The following is a 20,367-nucleotide window of genomic DNA, read 5'->3' on the forward strand; positions in this document are numbered from 1 at the left end:
CACATCCATACATACTTACTTTAATCTATACATGCGAAAGTAAGTCTGTCTGTCTGTCTGTTACCTTTTCACGGCCAAACGGCTGAACCATCAAAATGAATTTTGGTATTATGATAAATGGGACATTGGAGCAGAACATACTCCACCTACCTTTAATTCCTAAAATTTTAAAAGGGGGTGAAATAGGGGTTGAAAGTTTGTATGGAAGCGATAGCGATAGCGGTAATAGATAGAAAACCAAAACCCCAATATAAGTTTGAATTTTAAAATGTTTTTAATTTTTCGTATTTTTTTTCATGATTTATGCACAATCTGTCACAATCACAAACCGCTTGATGTATACAGCTGGAATTTGGCAGGGAGGTATTAAATAGTTAGTAGGTATCCACTAAGGACGGATTTTGCGATAGGGCTGGATTAAAGAGGTCTAAGGGCAGGCGTCCGCTAGTACATATAAATACCAATCTACTAAACAAGCGGTCACCCGACACGGTCTCGGGATTTGTTTAGTACTCCATACATACTAAGTAGTGGGTCGTACGACCCGGTTGTGGTCGCCAAGAACCGAATGCTACCTTTAGCCATTATATTTATTGTTACAAAGAATATTATATGAAAACTAAACTTCATTGTGTAATTATGTCTTATTAAGCGGTTGGTCAATATAGGCGGAGTCATAAGAAAACGGATTCTACTGTACTAAACTATGCTATTGGATCGTATAGCTTGTCTAGGAGTCTATGGCCTACGCACCTATAATCCGTATAAGTACATACAATGTTTTTATTTTACCTACACATAAGTTATTTTCCTCATTTCTTTGAAAAACATTTTTTCGAAATAACTGTTCCTTAAATCAATTCCAAAATTTGTACAAAGTAGCGAATTATTCCAAGTATTTAAATAAGTAGGTACTAGTCCATAATCATTGAAGCAAAAAATATTTTTATATAAGTAACTTTGTAAACAGGAAAATCTATCTATTAGATATTTGTTTGTTGTTTGTTGATCAGATCTGAAAATTCTGATTGCATCAGTATCGATCACTAACCACCCCCTGATAGTTATTTTGGAATTTGGAAATATATTTCATATACAGAATTGACCTCTCTACATATTTAATATAAGGATAGATTTGAAAATGGATTATTTATAGCGCGAAGAATATTTTGCTGCATTCCAAATATGGATGTTAACATTTAATTATAAAACTGAAAATACAAACTGTGTATAAAATTACCGCAGTAAAACTAATAGTATACACCAGAACCAGAATAGTTGAAATATATTTTTAAATTGCCATGCAGCCGGAATTATAGTGGAAATTGGAACTTCGGAACGCAGCTAATAGAATTTTATCTGTGACTGGAATTGACAGTAGTATGACATTGACAATGAATTGACATCACAACGATAGACAAGGCTAATAAAATACAAACTCAAGAAAGAACTTCATTGACGTCTGAACAGGCTGTATGGTCAACGATCTTTGCCTGTCCCAAAGTTGGGGACAAATAAAAAAAAAATAAAAATGAATTGACATCACAACACAATGTCAGTGTCACTGTCACAATCACATTGATTTGACATTTTGTAATTTGTAGTGCACGTTGTTGGTGTTAAATTGTGGTGTTCTAATATTTATTTATTAAATTAAATAAACATTAAAAATGGTTAATGTAAGTGATGATGCCGTAAAAGGTGTGGGCAAAGTATTAAACGATCCCAACAGGCCAATGAAGGAGCGTTTTCGGGCTCTGTTTGCTCTTCGTAACATCGGGGGACAAACCGCAATCAATTGCATTAATGAATGCTTTACGGATGAATCAGTGCTGTTAAAACACGAACTGGCCTACTGTCTAGGACAAATGCAGGATAAAAATGCCATACCAGTGTTAATAAATATATTGGAAGATAAAAATCAGGATCCCATTGTTCGGCATGAAGCCGGTAAGTCTATTCTGTGTTTTTGGTTATTTACTTATTATAAATAATGTTGAACGTTCATAGTTTAACCGTCTATTTGTCCACTTATTGAAATTAAACCATAATCTTTAGGTAAAGTTTATAAAATTCATTGAGGACTTTGTATTATTCCTACATTTTATTTTATTATTCCTAAATATATAACATAGATATAAAGAACGTGAAGTATGTCCAATAGAGACATTTTAATCTCTTCCAATGTCAAAATAAGAGGAATATGTACAGTGCTGTGGGGCAGGCACATTATTCATCAACTCACACATTTTTATCTCCATTACTGTCATACAACACACTCCAACGGGCTAAAACTCTTATGCAGTGATCCTATAAGTATTCTTAAGGTAGCATTCGGTACTTGGCGACCGCAACCGGGTAGTACAACCCACTGCTTAGTATGAATTTATATAAAGTACTTAACAAAACTCATACTAATCTGGTCATACTAAGCAGTGGGTCTTACAATCCGGTTACGGTCGTTAGTTGTGGTCGACAGGGGCCTAATGCAAACTATACTGTAAAGTAATAATAATCAAAATCAAAATCAAAATCAAAAAATGTATATTACAGGTGAAGCTCTTGGGGCTATTGGTGATACTGACCTCCAATCATTATTAGAGAAATATCAAAATGACCCAGCAGTGGAAGTTGCTGAAACATGTCAAATAGCATTGCAGCGGCTCAAATGGCTTAAAGATGAGAGCATAAATGATAAGAGTTTATCAAAGAGCCTCTATAACTCAATAGATCCTGCACCACCGAGCAAGGAAGTTGATATCGAAGAACTTACAAAGACACTGTTAGATGAAAATAAATCACTATTTGAGAGGTATAGAGCAATGTTTAGTTTGCGGAACTTGCAAACAACAGAGAGTATACATGCTTTGGCTAAAGGTGAGAATTGAGTAGGTCTTAATGTATTTTCTATACAAATTTAATGACAGCCGTGTGGAACAGTAGTGATGCTTTCTGGATCCTTGGCCCACCATCACTATTGAGGAGATTGATATTATGTGGGTTTGATTCTCACTGAAAAATGTTTGTGCGATGAGCATGGATGTTTTTTAGTGTCTGGGTGTATAAATACATTATATTAGTATATGTCGGCGCGAGTGAGTCATTCGATAGGTCGGCTCGTGTCATCATGAGCTGAGATAGTACAAAATGTTCCGTGAGTTAGATGGGGAGTAGTGGTAAACTGCACGGGTAGCCTAGCTAATGTGACATTCGATCTGTTCACACCTTTGGTTGGATAATCCTTTATGGATTATTTTGGTCTAGGCGGTGACTTAAGTGGAAAAGGGGAGTGTTCACTAGTTTTAAAAGACATCTTTTACCCTACACCTTTCTGTCGCAAGTCTGGGACTTCACTCAAGGTTATTCTCTGCCATTCGAGGGTTTAATGGTAACATTCTTGGTAGGAATTGTTAGCCCTGACAGACTTTTCTTTCAATAATAGTTATTGAATGAAAGTCTGTCAGGTCTTTATAGGTATAGATAATTAGTTTTGCCCTTTAAATCTACTTCTGATGTCAACCTGTTTCTGACAAATATATGATAAAATTCATTATCTAAATCTAAATTTTGACTTGGAATTTCAATTAGAGTGATTTGATTTAGATTAAGGAAGTTAAGGGTATTATTTTGTTAAGGTTTAGTGGAAGTTGAAATATAACAAAAAATGTTGAATGTATTTTAGTTTTTTCTTGTATACTAATCCTAATTGAAATAAGTGAATTTTGAGTTTGAGTTTAAAAGCCTATATTTAGGTTTTTAAACACTCCCTAGTGTATTTCAATTTCTAATGGAATAATAACACAGATGTTGTTTAATTTGTAGGTTTCCAAGCAAGCAGTGCACTTTTCCGCCATGAAGTAGCATTTGTGTTTGGGCAGATGCAGGACGAGCGGAGTGTACCAGCTCTTATACAGACACTGGAAGATAAAGGTATGAGTATAACAATAAATTGAATTACAATTTTTAGCCATTGTTTTAAAGAACATAATATTACATTATACTACATACAGTAGAACCCACTAAACATGATCACGCTTAAAACGATTTCTCGTATAATACCTACGTTGTTTTACGCCAGTCCCTACAACTTGAGATATGGTTTCATACAGTTCTTAAAGCATAATATGATTTGTCATCCGGTTTAATACGCCTACATACAAAACTGTTTCAAGAAAGCAGGTCTCAGAACTAACGTGTTTGACGCTGTGTTGCAAGAGGAAGAAGAACCCAACCCTTATTATTATAGGGTTTTCATGGATATTTTTCCATTGCTGCTAATGTAACACCATACAAATTGAAGATGTGAATGACACACAAAAAAGAGACCTTTAGTGTACCTAAGACCCATCTTTATCTTCAGCATGATGCAACTCTGATTTTGTCAACGATTTAAGACATGTAGCTTCTTTGAGTCAAAAGTAGTCAAACTGCAAAAGTTGAATTAGGTTGAAAATGTTGCAATTGCTAATGCATCAAAATCTTTTTGTCAAACCAGAATAAGTGATTACTTTATGTAACTTAATTAGATTACATAGAGTATATACCTATTGGTAATTAGATTAGTTATCAAATAGAGAATATATACTTATTGATAAATATGTATACACTATTTGATATATGTATGTGTACATTACGTTTTATTTTTCACTACCCCCCACCCCCTATCTCATTTATTATCTCATTCCCTGCAAAATCGTCTTAAACGGATTCTCCTGTACATATAACAATACTATGGAATTGAGTGTGATTTTTAATTTTTGCAGTCGTCAAATATGGTTATTTCAATAATAATAATGTCTTTTTACATAAAGCAACATATTGGCATTAGTATAGTATTTTAAGTGGCGACTGGTAATATTGTTTCAACAGAATACAAATTTAAAACTTATAAATAATATTAACTTAACCATTTTACATTCTCGAATCTTCAAGTGACTGTCAATTTTTTGTGTTACACATAATGTGATAGTGTCTTATTCTCAATTGATGTTGTTTATTTCCAGATGAACATGAGATGGTACGTCACGAGGCTGCTGAAGCATTGGGCTCTATCGGCACTGAAGATTGCACTAAAGTACTTAAAATGTAAGTATTTAAATTTTCAACTACCCTTAAGTTAAAAATCTTTAGCTTATATTCAATTAAATATATCAATAAAATATAAAAAGCTTTTCCTCCAGTAGGCAGGTCGATAAAGGTTGTCTTATAGAGAAGTCTTTTTGGCTGGTGGGCTTCAGCCGTGGCTAGTTACCACCCTACCGACAAAGACGTACCGCCAAGCGATTTAGCGTTCCGGTACGATGCTGTGTAGAAACCGAAAGGTGGATTTTCATCCTCCTCCTAACAAGTTAGCCCGCTTCCATCTTAGACTGCATCATCATTTACCATCAGGTGAGATTGTACTCAAGGGCTAACTTGTAAAGAATTAAAAAAAAAAAAAAAAGGTCATTCTCTGCCATTCTAGGGTCTTATTTTGGTTACAGTTTGATTTGTTAATTAAGTTGTCCTGACAAATATTGTGAATAACCTTTGGATTTCTTATTTTCGTAATCCATTTCCAAGTCTGCTAAAAATATTGATATTTATTCCAGGTATTTGGAGGATCCGAGACCAGTAGTCCGCGAGAGTTGCGAGGTGGCGCTCGATATGTCCGAGTATGAAAACAGTCCAGAGTTCCAGTACGCTAACACTTTGCTTACAGTTACTTCGTGATCCAAACATTGATTTGAGAATGACATCAAATGCCTCATAATGTTAATATATTTTTAATTTTTAATATTTTACAAGTTATTTTGGTTTATTTATTTTAAAAAAATATGAGTATCATTTCGGACAAAACTTATGTGCTTGCACATGCATGCATTTATGACCATAACGCTTAAACGATCAGGGAGAATCGGCTAAAATGTTATACTTATAAATGACGGAATTATCGCTGGACATACATAAAAAAAAAAAAAAAACATACATACAGCCGAACGTAGAACCTCCTCCTTTTTGGAAGTCGGTTAAAAATGAAAAAAATCTCACCACCTCACGGGTGGTTTCAGACTAGCGGTTTATACGCGCGTATGAGCTCGTTTTTGAAAGTGCATGTTTTTGATCATCTCGTGCGAGCGTTGACGCGCTTCTAAAGCCTAGTTCGGACTACTTTAGTATTTTAGTCGAGTACGAACGATTTTTGGGCGGTAAATCCAAAAATTGTTCGTACTTGACTAAAATACTAAAGTAGTCTATAAGTACGTCTTTGTCGGTAATTAGCCACGGCCGAAGCATCCCACCAGCCAAAAGTGAATGAATCCAATTTTCAGTTTTAAGTATTCAATTTCAATACTTGTATCGATATGCAATAAAAAGTATTATAAATTTTTTTATTACCTACGTCTGTTTTTTATTTACATTTCTTTTAGAATAATCTTGTGAAAAGCTACAATATTATTATATTTTTTGAATAATATTTTGAGCATGTTAAAAATATGTTACCTAAGGTATATTTTAACAAAAGTCCTAAGATGTAACGAAAATATTTCTATGTAAAACAGTGAAATGACTCTCTGGAACTTTTTTATTTTTATTGTGATAAGTTTTTTATTTACTTTTGTGGTGAGTTTTTTTTAAGGTAATAATTGTCGACCCTAGTCGCTAGCCTACCGGATGGTAGGTGGAAAACCGGAAAAACTGGAAAACTATCGCATATAAATAGGCCTATTTGGCTAGGCCGAGCAGGCCGTGATAGCCCAGTGAATTATATGGAGCACTAAACAAATCCTGAGACCGCCTTTTTTTTATTCTTTACAAGTTAACCCTTGAGTACAATCTCACCTGATGGTAAGTGATGATGCAGTCTAAGATGGAAGCTGGCTAACTTATTAGGAGGAGGATGAAAATCCACACCCCTTTTGGTTTCTACACGGCATCGTACCGGAACGCTAAATCGCTTGGCGGTACGTCTTTGCCGGTAGGGTGGTAACTAGCCACGGCCGAAGCCTCCCACCAGCCAGACCAGGACTAATTAAGAAAATCTCAATCTGCCTAGCCGGGAATTGAACCCCAGGACTTCCGTTTTTGTAAATCCACCGCGCATACCACTGCGCCACGGAGACCTTTGTTAAGTGCTCCATATAAATCGTCGCATTCGCCAAGAACGGATGGCTTCCTTACCTTTATAGTTTGGCTAATAAAAGTAGAAACTGAAATCGAGGGCGTCCCAAAACTATAGTGCAAATATTTAAATAACCCAAGTTTGATAATTGCAATTTAATTTTTTTTCATTATTTATTAATGTTTTCACACATATACGTTTTTTCAATAAAGATTATTAGATTTTTTTTAATTTGTCGGGCGATTCCAGTCTACTTTCATTAGTAAAAATGTAGTGCAGCAGGCGAGCAGGCTATTTAAAGTTAGTGAATGAAGAGCTGGGACCGACACGTAATAGTTACATGTAAATACAGCACACCATATTATTTCGGTATTGCTTTTTTATTGAGAACTAATACAATAGTATCCAACTTAAGCTAACATATCCTAATAAGTATACAAATCACGCCCACGTGGAATATTGGCAAAAATACTGGCTGCATTTCCGCATTCGACAGCCTTATAGAGCCCGCTCATTTTATCGGACGTCATATTAATATTACATACATATTATGGAACGTCAGTATCTCTAACTTATAAAGAACTAGCTGACGCCGCGCTGTTTCACGCACGTGTTTCCCGTTCCCGTAGGAAAACGGGGATAATATAGCCTATAGCCTTTCTCGATAAATGGGCTATCTAACACAGAAATATTTTTTCAAATCGGACCATTAGTTCCTGAGATTAGCGCGTTCAATCAAACAAACTCTTCAGCTTTAAATATTAGTATAGAGTATAGATTGATTAGTATAGATTGCTGGTTTTTGGCTCACTAGAATAATATTAAGCACCGTAGATTTAAGAGTGTGTAGGTACATTATACAGGGTGTGGCGTAAATAATGGATAACCCTGTACCTGCCGAAGAGACTCCTAATGGGCTATAGGAATATAGATTTTTTTTTATTTATTGAAGTTTCGTTTTGAGAAAAATGGCTTAAGTCATGTTTTTATAAAAATGGGTACTTTCACTTACTAATTTTGCTACAGTAATCTCAAATTTTGGAATTTTCTTTTTCTGTTTTTTTTATAATATAGCTTAAGAGTTGTGCTACTGTTATTGATAAGGAATTTCTAATTCGTTACTCTAGTTTTGGCAAAAATTAACATGAAAGTTCAAAAAAGCCTTATTGATTATTCAGTTTGTTAATTTTGTACATCATATGGTTTAAAAAATCTCTATTAGAGCTGATTTGCCCATTATCTTAAAAACATGCTTGCTTAATGCAGATTCCGAAACGGTATAATACTTATTACATATCGCGATATTTACGAAAAAAATTGGCAATAGTCAAGAACATGTCCTTGTTTTATTTTTATTAAGTAAATTATTAAGCTATCACAAACAAATTATCTATTGCAATTTAAGTTGACTAGGTTTACCAGTGGGTGTGTGGGTTGTTTTAAAAAATAAATAAAAAACATAAAACGATTTTTTTTTATTGAAAAAGCTAAAACACAAAAGTTTACATTTTAAACTAAATGTTCAAAATGGCCGCCATTTGCGGCAATGCAGGCCCTGCAACGACGGATGAATGACCTTTTCAGGCGTCGTACAAAGCCAGATCTCTTTATTTCGTCAGCAGCTTGAAAAATCCGGACCTTTAATTGTTCCAGGGATGTTATCTCCGTCTTGTAGACCTTTTCTTTTAAACATCCCCAGTAAAAAAAGTCGAGAGGATTCAGATCAGGAGATCTTGGCGGCCACAAAAACCACTGCCAGATAACCACTGGTTACAAAATGATGGTTGCCCTGCTCACTACGCACGCATTGTCCGGGATCACCTGAATGATGAATACAATGAGAGATGGATTGGTCGTTTAGGACCCATTTTGTGGCCGCCAAGATCTCCTGATCTGAATCCTCTCGACTTTTTTTACTGGGGATGTTTAAAAGAAAAGGTCTACAAGACGGAGATAACATCCCTGGAACAATTAAAGGTCCGGATTTTTCAAGCTGCTGACGAAATAAAGAGATCTGGCTTTGTACGACGCCTGAAAAGGTCATTCATCCGTCGTTGCAGGGCCTGCATTGCCGCAAATGGCGGCCATTTTGAACATTTAGTTTAAAATGTAAACTTTTGTGTTTTAGCTTTTTCAATAAAAAAAAATCGTTTTATGTTTTTTATTTATTTTTTAAAACAACCCACACACCCACTGGTAAACCTAGTCAACTTAAATTGCAATAGATAATTTGTTTGTGATAGCTTAATAATTTACTTAATAAAAATAAAACAAGGACATGTTCTTGACTATTGCCAATTTTTTTCGTAAATATCGCGATATGTAATAAGTATTATACCGTTTCGGAATCTGCATTAAGCAAGCATGTTTTTAAGATAATGGGCAAATCAGCTCTAATAGAGATTTTTTAAACCATATGATGTACAAAATTAACAAACTGAATAATCAATAAGGCTTTTTTGAACTTTCATGTTAATTTTTGCCAAAACTAGAGTAACGAATTAGAAATTCCTTATCAATAACAGTAGCACAACTCTTAAGCTATATTATAAAAAAAACAGAAAAAGAAAATTCCAAAATTTGAGATTACTGTAGCAAAATTAGTAAGTGAAAGTACCCATTTTTATAAAAACATGACTTAAGCCATTTTTCTCAAAACGAAACTTCAATAAATAAAAAAAAATCTATATTCGAATAGCCCATTTGGAGGCTCTTCGGCAGGTACAGGGTTATCCATTATTTACGCCACACCCTGTATATCTATGTTAGGCACTGACTCAACAGTCGAGGGCATTAGTCGGAGAAGTGCTGTATTTGTATTATTTCGAAAATATATAATTATGGCTTTATTTGTAGTCGTCGGACTTATTGGAATCCGAACAGTCTTCGTACTTCGGTTTCACCCGCGAGGTGGCGCTAAGCAGTAGCACTATGGAGGCAGTGGAGCAACTAGAGAAGGCGGTGTATGAACATTCGAAAGGCGATCGTCGTGTTAGAAGGTACTTCGATGCTTACGATACACCCTTCACGGGACACGGTAGAAGGTAAAAGAAGAAAAGTAATATAAATTATTTGTTTATAATCAGGTATTATATTTTGAAAGTGTCAAGAAATAAAGCAAGGCTGACTGTCAATTTTTGTTTGTTTTTTTTTTTCTTAATAGTTCAGTTACACTCGCGCCGCGAGTGGCGACACTGTGTGAACTATGAGCGCGCTGTTTACACATTGGCAACTTACTTCGCCTCGCGGTTCGTCTCGGCGCTCGCGCGATAGTGTAAATGAGGTGTTACACTCGGGCCTCGTACATCGTCTCGTACCTCGACGCGTCTTCGCCTCGCGTATCCGCTCTGCGGCCTTATTATGTATCAAGACTAAGATTTTATAGTAGGTAACCCGTTCATGTGGTTTTTTAGCCCCTGAAGCAAAAAGAGGTGTGTTATAAGTTTGACGTGTCTGTCTGTCTGTCAGTCTATAGCTCCCGAACAGATGATGCGATTTTAATTTAGTTTTTTTTATAGGAAAGGTGAGTTGGCGAGTGTTCTTAGACATGTTTGATGAAAATCGGTTGAGAGAGTTTTCAATTTTATTATTGTTTTTGGCTGAGTTCGTCAAATTATTTGCGTCCGTAAAACTTGCAGATTTTAAAAGGAAACCCGAAAGGAATCATATGACGCTTACCAGGCTATTCCTTCCTTAATTCTCTAGGTGTCTGAAGTCTGCCAATCTGCATTGGACCAGCGTGGTGGTCTATTGGCCTAACCCCTCTCGTTCTGAGGGGAGGCTCATACTTTACAGTGAGCCGAATATGGATTGCTAATGATGATGAATGACTTCTAGGCGTTATCGCTAATCGTTTGGCGGTACGTCTTCGGCAGTAGGGTGATAACTAGCCACGGCCGAAGTCTCCTACCAGCCAGACCTAAACCGTTAAAAAAACCTCAATCGGCCCAGCCGGGGACGGAACCCAGGACATATGTCTTAAATCCACAGCACACACCACTGCGGCACGAAAGCCATCGAAATCTTGCGGTTTTACCCGCGTAGTCACCATTCCCGTGGGAAATAAGGGATAAAATATAGCCTATGTTTTTTAAAGAATTTATCAAAATTGGTATTTTTGAGTTACATACAAAAACACAATCCTGTTTTAGTTTATTACCTATATTAAATTACATATATATGTCGGCGTGAGCGAGTCATTCCATCAGTCAGCTCATGTCTTCACGAGCCGTGATAGTACGAAATGATCCGTGAGTTAGGTGGGGAGTAGTGGGAGACCGCTCGGGTGGCCTAGCTCATTCTTGTGGTTCAATCCGTCCACACCGCTTGTTGGATATACCTTCATGGATTATTTAGGGATAGGCGGGGAGAATGACTTGAGTGGAGAAAGAGTGTTAACTAGTTTAATAAGACGTCTTTAACCCTACATACAACTGTTACAAGTCCGGGACTTCACTCAAGGTTATTCTCCACCATTCGAGGGTTTATTGGTAACACTCTTGGTGGGAATTATTAGATCTGACAGACTTTTATTCAATAATACTGATTTTCCCCATAAATCCTGATGTCAACCCGTTTCTGATATATATTTTAAGTCCGTATGTTTTCAACATATCGTTAGACTGCAAGCAAGCGACAAAAAGGATGCACATCTGTTGTATGGATATACCAGCGAGAAATATATACTGTATATTATAACTATGAGGAGTTTATTACAGTTTACATTCCATTAGCTTACATTAGCGTTTTGATAGATTGAGGACTTAATTTTCAGTCTCAAACTCTCATCTCAGCTCTACATAGATGACCGTAGCAAGGAGACACCTGAGGTTCAAACGTTCCCTCATCGTAGCAAGTTTATGCTGACCCGTAGCAAGTCAATGGCGGCTTAATTGCGTAATTGCTGCTACCGGTGCAAGGCGATGCTAATTGCTTGTACAAAAGTTGCCAATTAACAATTTAGCTCCTCTTGAAAGTAAATGTCATCGTTTTATTTATTAGGGTATCTTAGGGTCCTCGTGCACTAAGCGGCCACGACAACGAGAGGTTGTTATGCGGCCAATGGTCAGTTGTCATTCTGACATGGTTGGTTTATCTATAAGGCGGATTAGGCAACTGCCTAGGGGCCCTGCACCTAGAAAAAATACCGTAAAAAAGAAAAAAAAAACTAGTGTACGTTTTTTCTTAATAAACCAATGAAAGAAAGGAGATTAAACAATTAACGAAAATAATCATTGAATACTCTCCTCCCGGATTTTAACTAGGCAACCTTTGTGCAATGTGTCAATGTAAATCTTTTCAATCATTTATTTCTTATTCCAATTAAATAACAGATGAGAGTATATATTTCGTAAGCCGGCTCTCGTACTATACTGCCCCTGTAGCCAAGTGGCACGTCGATTCTCTTTCTACGATCGCAAACGTTTAGAAAACTCGAAAAATGTATGGGAATGACATATGCTATCGACAAATCACATGGTCAAGATCTGTCATCGACGAATCGAACGAGAGTCGGCGAGCCACTTGGCAACAGGGGCTGGTCGTTGCGATCACTTGTCGTTGACACGTCGTGGTCGCGTAGTGTGGTATTACCTTATTCTTTGCATAGAAACACTTTTTAAAGATATTCTTTGCACAGATCTTAAGAAATCATTAGGGACAAGAGCTCGTGTTTCGCTCAGCAGTCCAATTTTTCTCGATCTTACCGAATTTAATTTAGATAAAATATTGAAGACGGGGAAATTTCGAGCGTTATTTGAAATAGAATAGGTTTAATCAAAACACAAATTTATCCTTAATTCGCGACCCCGATTTAAGGTGCCGACTTGGAGAGAAAATCCCAATTTTATAGCACATTTTCGATACGGTTGTTTTTGCGAAGTTATCAAGCGATTGCTTGTAATACCATCTTTTATTTATACAACAATAGCATCTTCGGGATACCAGTTTGCTTAGCTGTATGTACGTGTAGGGTAGATGTGTTCTTGAACAAACGATTATAGGTATTATTTTGATGAACTAATATAATTAAATTAAAACACATAAAATAAATAAATCTAGATTTAACTAAAGTCAGGCAAGTCATTAAAATTAGATATAATACAATTAATTCATTCATCATGATGATGATGATGATGACAATTAATTCATTGTCTGGTACATATATTACATAACAGTACTACTATATACTACTTCTGATTTTTTTCAAAAGAGCAACTGTTGAGTTTCTTGCCGGTTTCTTCTTAGCAGAACCTGCCTTCCGAACCGGTGTTAGAATCTTGACAAATAGTCAAGTGACGTATCCAAAGTGCTTATAACTGAGCCTACATGAAATAAATGAATTTTGAACTTCACTGAAGAACTATAGTTAAGAGGCAAGCTCATGTTATTAGAAGAATCGTTATACCTATTGTATAATAAGTATTTATGTATTATATCTATACCAACTACTACAACTTAACAACTAATGTAACTTCTCGGACCAAGGCGCGAATGCATTGAACCCTCGTAATATTAATTTTAAGTTTTCGATAAATTATTATCACCATTATCTAATAATATTATTAGCTGACGTTTCGAAAGTGCTTGTTTAGAAAAATATCTGATAATAAAATGGAACTCTCTCGTTTGTGTAGTTGTAGGAAGCTATTTGGCATAGAGGTCCAGAGTTCGAGGCCTGGGTAGGTCGTACTTAAATCGTTAATAATAAACAAATTGTTACTGTTTACGGGTGACAATTTTTACTGACAATTTTTTGGAAGAAGAAGAAAAGCTGAACATTTCAAAGTCCACCCAGGATTCGAACCCACGACCTCCCAATCCGAAGTCACACAAGCTCACCACTAAACCAACGAGGCAATGTTTAATTGAATGCCGTTTATTTTCTGAATGTGCGCTCATGATACATTCAATCCCTGTTAATGCGTCCATACAAGTGAACACAATTCACGTTCGTACCCATATCAACAAGAAATATTATGCCATTTTCCTTTGAATAATATTATAGAAGGCGTAATATCAGTATCTCTAACTTATAAGAACTAGCTTGTTTTTTGGTGAGTAGAATAATATTAAACAGTTGACATTTACCTATAATTCAATGATTTGCTAAAGTTGATTAACGAAATAGTATTTTTGTAGCATATGTGGACGGCTCGAACGCCACGAGCACACTGAAGCCGTCCGTACCGCAAGTCGTTGCAACGCGGCGAAAACATTTACTAAAACAAGGATGAAGGAAAAACATCGCGAGGAAACCTGCATAAATGAGAATTTTCTTAATTCTCTACGTGTGTGAAGTCTGTCAATCCGCATTTGGCCTGATTGGTGGACTAAAGCCTAACCGCTCTCATTCTGAGAGGAGACTCGAGCTCAGCAGTGAGCCGAATATAGGTTTTTTAACGTCCGTTAAAAATACTCTGGTGTGAATGAGGGCTTATAAACAAAATATTTAAAGTAACTGCAGATACCATAAAAATAAAAGTGATAAATTACGAAACGGTTCATCGTTATCAACCCATATTCGGCTCACTGCTGAGCTCGAGTCTCCTCTCAGAATGAGAGGGGTTATGGCCCAAAGATGTTTGGCAGACTTCACACACGTAGAGAATTAAGAAAATTCTCAGGTATGCAGTTTTCGCCGCGATGTTTTTCCTTCATCCTTGTTTTAGTAAATGTTATCGCCGCGTTGCAACGACTTGCGTTACGGACGGCTTCAGTGTGCTCGTGGCGTTCGAGCCGTCCACATCTCTTGTTGTGTAATTCTTTATGGGTTACTTGGGATAGGCGGGGAGTGGAAAAGGGGAGTGTTTCTTAACAGTCAAAGGTACCTTTAACCCTACACACAACATTCACAAGTGCGTGATTTCACTCAAGGTCATTCTTTGCCATACTAAGGTCTTATTTTGGTTACAGTGTGATTTATTAATTAAGTTGTCCTGACAAATGTTGTGAACCTTCGACATTAGTTTTCTTATTTTTGTAATCACTTCTGAGTCTGCTAAAATATATTATTTTTATTTAGGTACCCGTGTAACGCTTGTTTTAACACATCTCCAGAAACTTGTAGCCGATGATAAAACCGACTTAACCTCACGTCGAGTTTCCTGCAAACTTTTCGTGTTCGACGTCGTACTCGTAATAATAATGAGGTGGGCTGCCGAGCGAAATACAAATAGATGACAATGTCCGCCCTAATGAAGCCTCTGCCGGAGTAATAGACCGAGACCTGCTACAGCCAGACATACTTCATAAGCTGAAAGTATTTTTTTTTCTTCTTTAAGCAAGTTGGTTTGCATATAATGATCCTATCTCGTCGTTATCAACAAACATTCGACTCACTGCGAAGCTCGAGTCTCCTCTCAGAATGAGAGGAGTTAGGCCAATAGTTCACCGCGCTGGCCCAATGAGGTTTGGCAGACTTCACAAACGCAGAGAATCAAGAAAATTCTCTGGTATGCAGGTTGCCTCACGATGTTTTCCTTCACCATTTGAGACACGTGATATTTAATTTCTTAAAATGCACACAACTGAACAGTTTTAGGTGCATGCCCCGGACCGGATTCGAAACCGCACCCTCCGGAATCGGAGGCCAAGGCTGGGCTATCACTCATCCTATTTATTAGTTATGTAAGTAAATAAGTAGTAGTAATGGGGATGATGACTAGGTTTGAATATATCGATTTTTATGATACATTCGGGTAAATAGGGTCAATGTGAACGAATTAATACATAAAAAGCAAAGATTGTCTGGATATTTGCAAAATAAATGAGATTATAAAATTTCAAAATCTATTAAAAATCTTTTATCGTAATTAGATGAAAATTCATACAGTTTTAGCTTTCTTACATTAAATATGAATTTTTTTAATAAATGAACTATAAACATAAACGCACAAATAACAAAGATTATTTGTCATTCATGTCAATCATATTATTTATTAGTCATTTTGTTTGAACGCACATACAAATATAACGATCATTACATTGCCTACGACGTCATTAGTTCGTGCCATTTTGTATGGGGCGTTTTTCAGGGATCCGCGGCAGCGCCGCAAAACTGACCCTTTAAATCCCTCTAGCTCCGAAAGTAATGATCGCAGATACCGTGTTCCTTTTACAAAATTGCTTTACTATTAGCATACTTTTAATTTATATACAATTTAAAAAACTGTCACCATCCCTATTATGGATATTGCACTGTTGTGGCTTTAGAAGGTAGCTTTAAGGGTCTAGACAGTCAAATGTCCAAGTATTTTCAAAAAGGGAGAAGGAGGAGGTTCTTAATTGAACGCGTGTGTTTTTTTTTTAATATTTGTTACCTTATAATTTCGTAATTTTTTAACCAATTTTGATAATTGCAGTTTTGTTTGAAAGAGTACACGTATACTTACAGATTGGTCCCATTAATTTTTTACGAAAATAGGTTCTGTAATTTTGTGTTAAAATTAAAATAACTGAAATAAGTAAACGAACTACCCTTTGTCGTTTACGGTCTGTATGCTAGGACACACTAAAAACAGTAAATTAAAATCTTTTTTTTTAAATTAACGGACACTGCTTTTTAGAGAATTTTGCATCTTTGAAGTTGGTTCAATTTCTTTTGCAAGTCAAAGTTTCAGGTTTTGTAAAATGAGGGATGTCTGGCTATCACATTCTCTTTTTCCATAATCTTGTAGAGCTTAGTAATAATACTTACGTGTCCCACCAAGGTCCTATCGCACTACTGCAGGCGTTTGTTCTTGAGATGTATCCAAGTTATCGGAGTCGCATCTTAAGAGCTTATATACGCGATATAATATAGCCTAGCAACGAAATTCTATGGTACACATATTATCCATACGATGTAATAGACTAGACATTTACAATATTTTTTAGTTATTGTCAAAAAGCCGAGGCTCTTTTTTAAGGTTTTGTTTTTAGGTTATAAAAACTGAAATTTTGTCTTGCAGAAAATGAAAAAAATACGCCTTTCCCAGAATTTTATTCCTCGGCTAACTAGCTATCGCTTCCTCCCATTCTAACGAATATGTATTTTTCCTCCCATTCTAACGAATATTCGTACGTTTCACACTACCCGACCTATAATTAACGAATGTAGATAAAGTTAAGAGCGATATGTCATGCGAGTACTTTTTTCGTTTATAAATTATCATAATATGATTTGTTTCGTCCGCCCTTAGACCTCCTTAATCCAGCCCTGTCGCATAATCAATTCTTAGCCGACGTCTACCAATAACTATAAACTACGTCCCTGCCAGATTTCATTTTTGTACGTCAAGCGGTTTCTATATTTCGTGAAGTGACCTTTTGCTTTTTTGTATTAAGATTATTATATAGGTACAATGAACCACCCAGACACTGAAAAACGTCAAAGTTCATCACACAAACATTTTCCAGATGTGGGAATCGAACCCACGGCTTTAAATGCAGTAGACAGGGTCCCTGTGTGTGATCTGCCTTACAAACAGGTTAATAATGAAGATGATGACATAAAAAACCTCATAAACAATACCTCCTCCTTTTTAAAGTCGGTAAATAAGACAATCGAAGACAGATAATGCTCCTTGTTTGACGTTCTTATAGCAGTCTGCAATCAACTACAAAATACGGCAAGTTATTAAAACAAGATGATATCTATAATTAAACAACAAGAAACCCAAGGTGATACAAAAAACCTTCTGAGTGTGAGTAGATCTTCCACGCCGAGGGTTCCGTATAAACATAAAATGCATTTAGCGATAAAATTCATAAAACGTCGAAATTACTTGACTTTGGTAAATCCATAATTCTGCTCTAATTAAGGGCATAAGATAATGTCGAATTCTTTAACGACCACTATCAGACGTTGGGGTCTCAAGGTTAGTGTTGGTCGACCCCCCACTAAGTGGACCGAAGACATCAAGCGGGTTAAAACGAGCGGGTTAAAATGTTGGCGGCTCCGTGGTGTTTGAAAGTATATGCAAGAGGCCTATGTCCAGCAGTGGACGTCCATCGGCTGGTAATGATGATGATCAAATGTTAATGATAATGATCAGGACCGCATCTTAACGTGATCTCCGAGGTACGGGGTTGTAACATCACCAACTTCCCAACTCCGGACCGAGAATATGAACTGAAAAAAAAAGAAAGAAAAGCTCAGTATTTCACAGCCTGACCAGTACTCGATACCACTGGAAATACCACTGGACCCAAGAGGTAGTTATGACAGTGAGGAAACGCATAGTTCCTACTTCTATACATAATTAAATTAAGAATAGTTCCTAAGCATAGTTAAAGCATTGGATATTGTTCTAACCGATAACGAAGTAATTGGCATAATATTTTCAGTTTCATATATAAGCGGATAAAAACTCACCAATTGGTTGTTTGCGTTACTATATAAGCGAAGCTTGACTGGGTCCGCTAGTACCTGCATAAGTTGTAAGCATTTTAGTTTTTGATGTGCGGAACCATAAAAATAATGAACAAAAATTTTCACGGAATTTGTAAATGCATTTCAAGTATGTTTGTTTTGAATTTTCTACAAGCTAATTTGCTAATTTAATTTAGCTTTTATTATGCATCGGCACGATCTATGCAACTCATTAAAACATACAATAGTCCTTGATTTCAGTACAACATTTTTTCAGACGTATTTTTAGATAATGTTTGCATCTTCTTAATTTCAGTACGATTTGATTCTCTTTCTACGATCGCAAACGCTTCGAAAACTAAAAAAAATGTATGGGAATGACACATCTTGATCACGTGGCCTGTCGATAGCAAATGTCATTCCCATACATTTTTCTAGTTTTCGAAGCGTTTGCGATCGTAGAAAGAGATTCGACGTGCCACTTGGCTACAGGAGCTGAACTGTTCGAACGTTTTTTTAATTAATTTTGATAGGCTACTCGTAGACTTAAATATTTTTTTTATTCTAAATGAAAGTTCAATAAAAGTTTTTGAAGTGATAACACTTTTTACTAAAAAAAATTTAAGAAGAAAGAAAAGCACAGTATTTCAATCTCGAACCGAGGACTCCGTGATCTGAAACCACATAGGCCAACCACTGGACCAACGAAGTTTATAATTGTAAAATACACACCTGTCACTTTGACGTTTATATTATATCTTTGCTCGTTGACCTATATAAACAGAATGTTTTCCATCACGCAAAATGATCAAAGCCGGATAAAAAGCTAATAATTTGCTTTGGGACAAATTATTTGCACGTTTCCGTCCCTCGGGCGACCCAAATAGATGAACATTAATCCCTTGACGAATTAATTTATTCACGCACGCAGTCTTTTGTATGATACAGACACGAAAAGAAATTAAATGAAAAATCGAATGAACTCCAAACCAATATAGGAAACGACGCAATGCTTTCCCGATCAGTCCAGAGCTCACCCTGGGGTCATGCCTGAAAATCAGCGCTACAGTTACTTAGCTGTAGCATGACGGCCTCCGTGGCGCAGTGGTATGCGCGGTGAATTTACAAAACGGAGGTCCTGTGTTCGATCCCCGGCTGGGGGCAGATTGAGATTTTCTTAATTGGTCCAGGTCTGGCTGGTGGGAGGCTTGGGCCGTGGCGAGTTTACACCCTACCGGCAAAGACGTACCGCCTAGCGATTTAGCGTTCCGTTACGATGCCGTGTAGAAACCGAAAAGGGTGTGGATTTTCATCCTCCTCCTTACAAGTTAGCCCGCTTCCATCTAAGACTACTTCATCACTTACCATCAGGTGAGATTGTAGTCAAGGGCTAACTTGTAAACAATAAAAAAAAAGCATAGAGCTGAGGCAGCGCCCCATTCAGCCGAAGCCTTAGTATTAAGTCTCATGTTTTCTCCTAATTATTTTATGTTTTTTGGCTGAATAAATGATTTTATTATTATTATTATTATTATTATTATTATCAACTCGTCTGCTTCACTACGCTAGTTCGGTTTCTTTTTTTATTTTGATGTTAGGATTTTTTGATACTAAGTAATTTTTGATGTTCTGGTGAGGGTCCAATGTGGATATCATATCAAACTTGCTTCTAACGCCTCTTTAATCGATATTGTTAGCTCAATGAAAATTCACGTTTTATTTTGAAATCTCTCGTTCATTTTTGGTAATACATAGTCATTTTTCTTATTTACTGAAATATAGATTGTGAATTCAACTAAAATATACTTTGAGCCGTGATAGCCCAGTGAGCCGTGATAGCCCAGTGGATATGACCACTGCCTCCGATTCCGGAGGGTGTGGGTTCGAATCCAGTCCGGGGTATGCACCTCCA

General features: G+C 36.5%; 1 protein-coding gene across 1 annotated transcript; it reads left to right on the plus strand.

Annotated features, from left to right (window-relative positions):
- Positions 1–1,543: 1,543 nt before the first annotated feature.
- LOC112048115 (deoxyhypusine hydroxylase) lies at positions 1,544–6,381 on the plus strand. Its single transcript, XM_024085495.2, has 5 exons — positions 1,544–1,950; positions 2,554–2,877; positions 3,823–3,930; positions 5,004–5,085; positions 5,592–6,381. The coding sequence occupies exons 1-5, from the start codon at positions 1,671–1,673 to the stop codon at positions 5,710–5,712; spliced, it is 915 nt and encodes a 304-aa protein (XP_023941263.1). The 5' UTR covers positions 1,544–1,670; the 3' UTR covers positions 5,713–6,381.
- Positions 6,382–20,367: the final 13,986 nt, after the last annotated feature.

This window comes from Bicyclus anynana, chromosome 11 (assembly GCF_947172395.1).
Source record: "Bicyclus anynana chromosome 11, ilBicAnyn1.1, whole genome shotgun sequence".
Classification (NCBI taxonomy): Eukaryota; Metazoa; Arthropoda; class Insecta; order Lepidoptera; family Nymphalidae; genus Bicyclus; species Bicyclus anynana.

Excerpts from the sequence above, each read along its gene's own strand:
- LOC112048115 (XM_024085495.2), top strand. The coding sequence starts at position 1,671 with ATGGTTAATGTAAGTGATGATGCCGTAAAAGGTGTGGGCAAAGTATTA. Across the intron at positions 2,878-3,822 it reads TATACATGCTTTGGCTAAAG|GTTTCCAAGCAAGCAGTGCA; the intron begins GTGAGAATTGAG and ends TTTAATTTGTAG. Across the intron at positions 5,086-5,591 it reads TGCACTAAAGTACTTAAAAT|GTATTTGGAGGATCCGAGAC; the intron begins GTAAGTATTTAA and ends TATTTATTCCAG.